Source organism: Staurois parvus, unplaced genomic scaffold (genome assembly GCF_062004578.1).
Source record: "Staurois parvus isolate SC_StPar_1 unplaced genomic scaffold, SC_StPar_1.0 ptg000209l, whole genome shotgun sequence".
Lineage (NCBI taxonomy): Eukaryota > Metazoa > Chordata > Amphibia > Anura > Ranidae > Staurois > Staurois parvus.
In genome coordinates, this window is record NW_028318005.1 from 246,178 (window position 1) to 255,957 (window position 9,780).

General features: G+C 40.2%; 1 protein-coding gene across 2 annotated transcripts in view; it reads left to right on the forward strand.

The window, feature by feature from the left end:
• Positions 1–5,371, forward strand: part of FAM120A (family with sequence similarity 120 member A) — a 96,309-nt gene extending 90,938 nt beyond the window's left edge. Inside the window, exons 16-18 of one of the 2 annotated variants that reach the window (XM_089678675.1) lie at positions 1,764–1,863; positions 2,644–2,700; positions 3,339–5,371. In XM_089678675.1, coding sequence (XP_089534801.1) covers positions 1,764–1,863; positions 2,644–2,700; positions 3,339–3,650 — 469 coding nt within the window. In that variant the 3' untranslated portion in view covers positions 3,651–5,371. The remainder of the gene's footprint in view (positions 1–1,763; positions 1,864–2,643; positions 2,701–3,338) is intronic. The other variant, XM_089678676.1, reaches the window with a different exon arrangement.
• The last annotated feature ends 4,409 nt before the right edge of the window (positions 5,372–9,780 follow it).

A 9,780-nucleotide genomic window follows, 5' to 3' on the forward strand; every position in this document is an offset into this window, starting at 1 on the left:
ATCTAGTAAACTGAAGTCTGTGTGTTAATATGCTTCACACATCTTCATGTTCACTTGTGGCTGTATGCATTCCCTATAACATTCTGACACCTGCTGGGCTTGTTCATACTATATTACTAAATGGGTGCATTTAGTGAGCTTGCCTTTTTTGACCACTTCAGCTTCACAAGATTTTACTCCCTTCATGACCAGGGGAATTTGTTTGCTATTCGGCACTGTGCTATTTTAACTGGTAATTGCACGGTCATGCAGCACAGTGGCTACATGTTTAGCACTTCCACCTGGCAGTACTAGGGTCGTTGGTTCGAATCCCAACCACGGCACCACCTGTCTGGAGTTTGCTTATTCTCCCTGTGCCTGCGTTTGGTTCCCCCGGTAGTCCGGTTTTCTCCGACACCCCAAAGACATGCTGGTAGGTTAATTGGATCCTGTTTAAATTGGCCCTAGTATGTGTATGTATGAATGTGAGTTAGGGACCTTAGATTGTACAACCCTTGAGGGTTAGGGATGGATGTGAATGAACAATATGTATATATAAAGAGCTATGCAAAAATTGAAGGCATTATATAATACCTGTAATAAATAAATAACACTGTACCCACATTTATATTCCAATATTGTTATTAGAGAAAAAGAGTCAGAGACAACAGACATGGCAGTTGAACATAGAACATAACACCAGTAGTAAAGAAATCAGAAGACCTAGCAATGTCTCGAGGGCATAGCAGGAACAATTGTCTGATCAACCAAATTAAACATACAAGTTATCCCAGACAGGGAAGCACATATAAATCAAAGAAGTTAGTCTTCATTAGAAACCGCAAACGTAAACCTGGTCTCCACAGGACCAGAGACAAGGTAAACCGTAACGATCCCTCCCCAATATCCAGATATCCAAAAATGTTCAGAGTCAGAGCTACTAGAGCCCTAAAACCAATGTAAAATAATCAGGGAAAAACCCAGCAAAAAAGGGAAAAAGAGAGAAGGAAAATCAGAGAAAAAGAAAGGTAGAGAGAGGGTCAATCTGGGGCTCATCAAGGAACTGAGATATATTGAATCCAAGGATCCCAAGTGTGGTCAAATCTTTGTGTAGTATTGTTAAGGACACAGGTGAGCCTGTCATTACCCATGATCCAGTTAAGTTTATTCTTGATGTACTCAAGAGGGATCATCGACTGTTTCCAATACTTGGCAATAGTAATTCTTGCTGCCAGAAGTATATGTGTAATTAGTTTTGTTCATCTCTTAGGGACAATCAGGAAAAAGGGCAGTTTCGGGAGTCCTGCAGATATTTATTCCCGTCACAGAGTAGATCAGATTAAATATCCAAATCCAGAACCTGTGCAGCTCAGCCCTGCCCCCCCTCCTCACAGGATTTGATTGACTGCAATGGAAGCCAATGGCTCCTGCTGCCATCAAAAACTCCTGTGATTACAGGAAGGGGGGAACAGAACTGCTGCAGATGGGACAGCGCTGGATCGTTAGAGGTCCTGGGTAAATGTTTTATGTGGGTTTGGAGGGCTGGTGGGAGCTGCATTTGAATAGTTTTTTTTACCTCAGTATGGAGAATGCATTAAGGTAAAAGGCCTTTAGAACAATTTTAATACTTAGTAATAAAGCAAAATTGGAACCAAAGTGTACAGTAAAGGAAACAGACAACTTGTACCTGCTTGTAGGAAAAGCTTCTCCGTTTTAAATAGTTGTGATTTTGTTTTAAACATATACATATTACCAAATTGTAACAAGTTTTTTGCTCCCTACAGACGCCCCAGAGGAGTTATATCAACCCCCGTTATACGAACATTTGGAAGAGGCGGTAGATATTATGGAAGAGGGGCATACAAAAACCAAGGGGCATCTCAGGTATACTATTTAGGGTCTGACAATTTAATGTGTATATTGTTTCCGGTATTCAGTACAAAGTATTTCAGCATAATATCTAGTTGTAAAGAGCTGCTTTCTACTTTGCACTGCTGTTTAAAAGAGAAGTATATATCATATTTGAATTGCCTTCTGTCCAAGCACTTGGTCATATGAAAATTATGGGGGGGCAATTGTAAAACACAGGCTGCAAACTGAGAAATGTCTGTTCTGTACAGAAATGCACGATTTTCCCAGTTATGCATCTTGTCAAATAGCAGTTCAGGAACTGTGCGCCCTACTGTAAATAATACGCAACACGGGGAAAAAGCCTCCTTTTCTGGAAGGATGTGCAGTGTGTTCGATATGGTCAAACTATCAGCCACTATGTACCATGTAAATGCCCCATTGTGACCTTTTATCAAATTTGCCCTTTGCAGCTGTAGTACTGTGTCTCTACATTGCTACTCCTTTTTCTGCACCGTAAGGGGTCAGTTGGTCCAGTAGAGCAACCTTTCTGCTTAGCCCTGTTTTGGGATTGGTCAGCTTTATCTTCCTTTCTTTCACGTGTTGACTACATCTCACACAGTAAATATGAACTAATGCAGGGTTAACCGTAAACATCTGAAAAGGGTCATTGGGAATCACAGGTAAATGCACATGTTTTTCAAGTTCAGATCGCCATCATCTTTTTCATGTTATCACTGAGCACGTGTCTTGGCAAGCTAAGGAAACTAGTCATGCTTACCATGTCTTAACTGCAGCTGTCATTTTTCCCAACAGTATTATCCCCCATGGCAGCCCAAGGGAATTTTGTACCTGTGTACTGAATGCCCTCAGGTATATATATATTCTATAATTGCTTGAATGCTTTAACCAGATGTTTGCACCAAGCTTGAAATCAGTTTACAGCACGGGTGTCAAACTGGCGACCCTCCAGCTGTTGCCAAACTAAAAGTCCCATGAGGCATTGCAAGATTGACAGTTACAAGCATGACTCCCAAAGGCAGGGGCATGATGGGACTTGTAGTTTCGCAACAACTGGAGGGCCACCAGTTTGACACCCCTGGTTTAGAGGTATACTCTGCAGTAGGAGCCTTAGGTTTGGTGAGATGCCTACAGAGAATCCTATAAAGCTAGCTTGCGGCTGTCCCATTCCAGTGCAATACTGAAATTTACATATAACAAAGACAAACCCTCTTGCTAAACAATCAGGTTGACAACATTTTGAGAAATGCTTTCACAAGCTTCTCCAAAACCAGATCAAGTAAGATTCTGAAATAAAATTTTTAAAAATCTTTGCAATGCGTATAATTTTTGTGGAGCTTTATTTTTAAACAAAGGAGTCTTGTTACCAATGGCAGTTGCTCCATTCACTTTGCTGTCAAGGAAGTGCACAGGCAGTAGCATCTGAACATTTTGTTCTAAAGAATAATATAAGCCTTTTTTTTTTTTTTCCTTTCCATGTTGCTCCACAGACCAAGCCGGCATATGCTACTTCTGCGGCAGAAGTGGCCAAAGAGCTTAAGACACAATCCGAAGACTCCAAATCATCCGCCGTGTCTTCAGATGGTTCTCTGACCGAGAACGGAGTGGTGAACGAGGACACCCAAGCTTCCCAGATCAATGGGGGCTCGGCAGACACCCAGCCTCCCAATCACTCTGAAAGTGCCTTAAGCAGTGACTCTAAAGCGTGCAATACGAATCCTCATTTAAATGCACTAGATCCAGACAGCGGGCACCGCGAGGAGGAAACCCTTGAGGCCCCTGTCTTGAAAAAAGAAGAGTAAACTTATTTTTCTAGAGGGTGAAGGATGTTAGAAAGTTCAGGGTTAGGAATATCTGGAAAGAAGGAGAGCCTACAGTTACGTACATTTTTTCCTTTCCGTAAGTGAAAAATGAGGATTTGGAAATTCGGATCCCTCTTTTGACGTCAGATGAAAAAAAAAAAAGTTTCAGAGATTTTATTTTCTTTTTAACCAGTTGTAGTCAAAATGCTACAAGGAAAAAACAAAAGTTGAGCATATTTGAAGAGCATTTGACTCCCATAAGTTAACGAAACATGCGTAAAGTTTAAAACTGGTTACAACAACAAGGCGTAAACAAAAACCGCTCGTGATGTATCTTTTAGATACAAGCAAACACAATTTATGGCAGTTCTTTTTTCAGTATATATATATAGCTTAAGTATAATTTGTAGTATTTGGCACCATATGTATGCCATTATATTTGATTTTACAATACTGTGTCACGTTAAAAGAAAATCAGAAACTTTGGTTTTCCGGATTATGATAATATGGCACAAACAGTTTTTTTCTCTCTTTCATTCTTTATTATTTCATCGCTGTTGATGTGGTTTTTCTTTCTTTTTTTTTTTCTTTTTTTTTCGTACTACGATGTGCAACTTTATTGGAACACAAACAATTATAGCGTTAACATTTACAGATTTTTGCTAATCTTTTAAATACTCATTACTCATACTATTCAAGCAAAGTAAGAAATCATAGAGGAGGGAAGAAAAAAAAGGGCAACAACCTTTTTTTCCCCCTGAAAAAAACAGGCGTTCACAAAATAATAAAAAAAAAGTTTCAGTGAATACTGTTCTACCATGCATCCGTGATCAATGAAAATTGTGTGGTTTTTTGAATCAAACGTAGACCATTAGTGCTACTATTGACCTTGCATGGTTCATCCTTTTTAAGGTGTGTAGTCAATATTATGCATGTTCTCGTCCTCTTTCTGCCATTCTTACAAAGTTCTGTGCCCATCTGCAAAACAAGAAAACAAAAAAAACTAATAATCAGTAATAGTTCGATGAGATGTTACTTATGTTTAGTCATTGACTGATCTCGCTCTAACCTTTTAAAGAAAATTTTGTGATTATTGACCTCTGTTGCATTTATCCTAAAACAAAAAAAAAAATTAACTAGCCGTTTAAATATCAACGTTTTTTCTCTGGTGTATCCATTGCTGTATTGCATTATTGTTCTCTGTTGCTGTTTTCACATTAGCAAATATGGATTCTGTGATTAAAAAAAATAATCTTAAAAGTGCTTTGATCTTTAAACCTTTCCCCTTTCACCCCCTCCCCCCACTACTGTAGCAGGACAGGATTTGCCCGTTCCTGAGCTCTTCAGCCTTTTCCTACGCCGAGTACACCTGTATCATTTTGATGTTTCTGTTAGTGTTTCCAAAACCTTTTAAATGTTCTTTATGAAAAAAAAATCCAAATCATTTCTTTCTCTTCGTTTTCATATAATTCTCCTGATGCTCTTCATCACTCATTAGTGATCAGAAATGAGGTGTAACTCCCCCCATTCTTTTGCCCGCAAGAGCTGAGTAGGTATTTTTAATGTAAGTTGAAAGGAGTTTTGCCCCAACTCATGGACTGTGCAAGAATGAACTACTGTTGGCTTTGTTTGGAAGTCGGTGGATTGTGGTGCGTTATGTCTGAAGGCTATTGAATGCAACTTACAATGCTTAATAAAAATCTTTATTCTTTTAGTATAAACTGGTGTTGTGGTCTTTTTATTGCAAACATGCTTAGGCAGTACATACATTAATCATTTTTGTTCGTTCAAGCAGCGGGTTGTGCTAAAAAAAAAAAAAAAAAAAAAAAAAATTTCCCCACTCACTCACTGGAAGTCTTGTCTGTCGTTGGTCTTAAGTCAAATCCCTAGTGTTCTCCACCCTTATAGTATATTTCCTTTCTTTTATTATTAATCCAGGAAGAGGAATGGGGCAATGTACTAAGATTGGAGATACTTCAGAGATAATAATAATACAGTATTTATATAGCGCCAGAAAGGTTTGCTCAGCGCTGTACAATATAGTACGGGACAGTACATGAGACAATACAGTCATAAAACAATACACGAGGGGTTCAAGGGCCCTGCTCTTTCGAGCTTACAATCTAGGAGGGAGGGGGTAGAGGTACAGGAGGAAGTGGCTGTGGGGGATGGAGTGGTAGGAGGAGTGGAGGAGATCGGCTGTTAGGTGAGGGTGGGGTAGGCTTCCCTAAAGAGATGGGTTTTCAGGGTGCGCCTAAAGGTGAGGAGGGTAGGTGACAGTCTAATGGATTAGGGTCGTGAGTTCCAGAGGATGAGGGAAGTTCTGGAGAAGTCCTGCAGTCAGGCGTGGGAGGTGGAGACCAGGGAGCTAGAAAGTAGGAGGTCTTGTGAGGAGTGAAGATGGTAGAGATGATTCCATTCTTGGTTTTGGAAAACTACTGTGCATGTGCAGCCATTATGGATCAGAAAGCCCTACAAAGGATAAAAATCCACTGTGGGATCCTTTCTATGACTGCTTCAATGGTAAAGTATGTGAAAAAGGTATAGTATACCGTATTGATGATTGGGAGGAGGGAAAGGGGGGGTATGTACTGTAGTTTGCTGGACAGTGCAGTTTTACTTTGAGCTAGAAGAAGCATAAGCTACTACCAATCACTTCTCAGCATTAGTGACTGAGAAAGTAATGAAGCCAAGATACCAACATGACACACAGGGAACAAACATTCTCAGGAGTTATAAGTCGTAGCCCACAGGCTTTCTTTGAGGGAAAGCTTTGCTACTTGGGGAGTCACAGACCCTGGAGTAAGTGTGCGCATATCAGATGTCCCTAAACAATCATGCATGAGCTTGTTCCAGGTCAGTGACTCACCCAATAGTAAAGTCTTGCTGCCCTGCAATGTTTACAATGGAAGACAAGTCGATGTCATGTCCATGTTTACTATTCTATTACTTTTGTTGGCATTGGATTAAATTCATTGGAATTTTATTGATGATTATGATTTCTGCACTTTCAGGCTGGTCACATGGAGGGAGGCATGCCGGGGTAGAGATCCTTCATTACTTAGGACAAGTGTACCAATGTGCAGGAGTTAAGAGATAATGAGTTGAGTTCAAATGAATGTGAAAATGTCGTCCCAATGAGACCTTTTTACGTTACTGAAACTTCCTTTCTTAGGGGATTGAGTACATCCACAAATTTAATTTAAACCACACCACCTTTCATTTCTATACTGGCAAGTTACTTTTCAGTACGCACGCATTTTGTAAATTCTTTATTAAGACTAAACTAAGAACACATCAGAAATACATAAAAGTTGCACACAATGGAGTTCATTTGCTAAAATTGGAGAGTGCATAATCTGGTGCAGATGTACATCGTAGCCAATCCACATCTAACTTGTTCAATTAAGCTTTGGCAATAAAACCTGGAAGCTGATTGGTTTCTATGCGGAGCTGCACAAGATTTAGCAAACTTCAGTTTTAATAAACCCCAGTGATGTAAAGTGAGAGATGATCATTCCTCAAAGTAAATCGCTTTCTCCTGAGTGTGGCATCTTTATGTTTTTGAGGAGATCTTAATGGGTGTTATGAGATGTACTAGTGGAAAATCTTGCTATTGATGGCAAAATTAAAAGTAAAATCTTTTCAAGTTGTATTTTATGTTTTACTTTCAATATATTGCCATTTTGTTGAAAAAAAAAAAAGGCATGCAACCTTGTATATCTTTGGTCAAGCCTCAAAAATATATAAACAAGAAAGGAAAAGGAGATGCATCTTGCAGGTTGTCCATAACTAACAGGGTACAATAAAAGTGAGAAGCCTAAGCCATTATCTGCAACACCGATTTCAGGTAACGCAGCTCAGCAAAGGATTTGCACTCAATGTTAGTACCTCCAACCAAAAGCACTCAAAAGTGCCAACAGCAACCCTGAGAGCCAGGAATACGTAAGAAGAAAAGAAGAGAAAAGTAAGGTGTTGAAAAAAGGAATCCAAAGCAGACTAAGCACCTCAGAGACACCCATCTCCCATACCCCAAAATATACATTGTTTCAAGTGAAATATGTATATATCTAGCCCACGGTTCCCAGATCTTTAACCACTTGCCTACAGGGCACTTATACCCCCTTCCTTACCAGACCCAATTTTCAGCTTTCAGCGCTGTCGCACTTTGAATGACAATTGCGTGGACATGCAACACTGCACCCATATGAAATTTTTTTCACACAAATAGAGCTTTCTTTTGGTGGTATTTACTCACCACTGGATATTTTTTTTTTTGCTCTATAAACAAAAAAAAAGTTTTTCCTTGTTTCAATTATAACATTTTTGCAAACAGATATTTCTCCTTCACTGATGTGCGTTGATTAGGCTGCACTGTTGAGCTGGGACTGATGATGGGCACTGACTGGGGGCACTGCTGGGCACTTGTGGGTGGCATTGCGGGGCACCGATCATCAAGGCACCATGCAGGAGAGCACGTTCTGGAAGGACGTCATATGACATCCACCCAGAACTGGCTGGTCGCAGTGCAGCTGTCATTCGGTTATCTGCGGTTGTCAAGAGGTTAAAAAACCTTTTAACAGTATCCTCGAAGACAATAGGATGAACAAAATCAGATGACTTAGCAGGTTGGCACTCTATTGCCTGCACCTGATTCTGGAAAACCATGGAAACTTCCAGAAGACAGTGGATGGAAAGGGTAGAGACCTAAATCTGCATGTTTGTGGTAGTCTAACCAATCCCAGGTTTGGAAGCCCTGATAGAGGGTGGGGCCAACCCATAAATATGGGAGAGTTGGGTGGAAGATGGAGTGCTGAGATTGGACCCCTAGGTCTAAGGGGGGCTGGGCTCGAGCCAGTTCAGAAAGATCTATTCAGCATCACTGTATGACTAGGATCAAGGCCTAGGAGCAGTGGGCGCAAAGAGAACAGAGTACATCATCACACCCTGGGATTCACAAGGGGAAAGAATGCCAAATGTAGCAAACTGTCAAAGGACAGCGCTGAGCTTAATCCTTTATCCTTGTCTGGGGAGATCTTCAGAGCAGCTAGGAGGGCTGGTAGTGTCTGCAGGCTGTGGAGCTGGGAGCAGTTCTACAGGGGAGAGGAAATATGTCTGCATGTAGCTTACAACAATCTAAGCTAACTTTCAGAGGGGCTGAGAGTCCCTAGCCCCTAAGAGGCTTTTGCTACTGATCCATGCATTGGTGTAAAGAAAGGCTGGGTGGGAAGGTTCTGGGCAAGCCATCAGTGTAACTGCTATTAGCAACACCAGAGGTATGTAATTGCTTTTAAACAGTGGATGGGGATATTATTTGCTGTCATGCAGCATACCTAAAAAGGCAAGTTAGTAGTTATGTCTTTAAACCCTCAGTATAACAACACATCTCCCCAGATAGGCAAGTGTGCTATTAAACCATTACTGTTTTGGGTTTTTTTTTGTGTGCTTAACACACTAAGCACAATAAAATACATATTCCCCAGGAAACTATTTGTTAAAATGCTTACCCAGCACTTGCAGTTTGCAACTTTCAATTCTGCTAGTTCCTGCTCTCTGTGCTGTTTATGGTCGTCACGGGAAAGAGTTAAAGTGGAACTTTAGTTAGACATGTAAGTCCTGCTAGATGACTTCAGGCTGGCCCCTTCTGTAGGTATAGCTATGTAAAACATGCATAAGGGTCAGGCTGCATGTACAGTTGTGTTCAAAATAATAGCAGTGTGTTGAAAAAAGTGAATAAAGCTCAAAATCCTTCTAATAGCTTTTATTTCCATACACACAAATGCATTGGGAACACTACACATTCTATTCCAAATCAAAACATGAAGACAAATATATCAAATTTGTGTTGTTCCTCTAAAAAAATTGAAGAAAAGTGAATATTAGACTGTTCAAAAAAAATAGCAATGTTTGTATTCTTCTTTACAAACTGAAACATTCACTATATAAACTGAAAAATGTTTGAAGATTTTGCTTTCCTTTGAATCATTTAATGAATATTTAGTTGTAGTCGCACTGTTTCTGAGAACTGCTGTACATCTGTGTTGCATGGAGTCAACCAACTTCTGGCACCTGTGAACAGGTATTCCAGCCCAGGATGATTGCACTACATTCCACAGTTCTCTATTTCTTG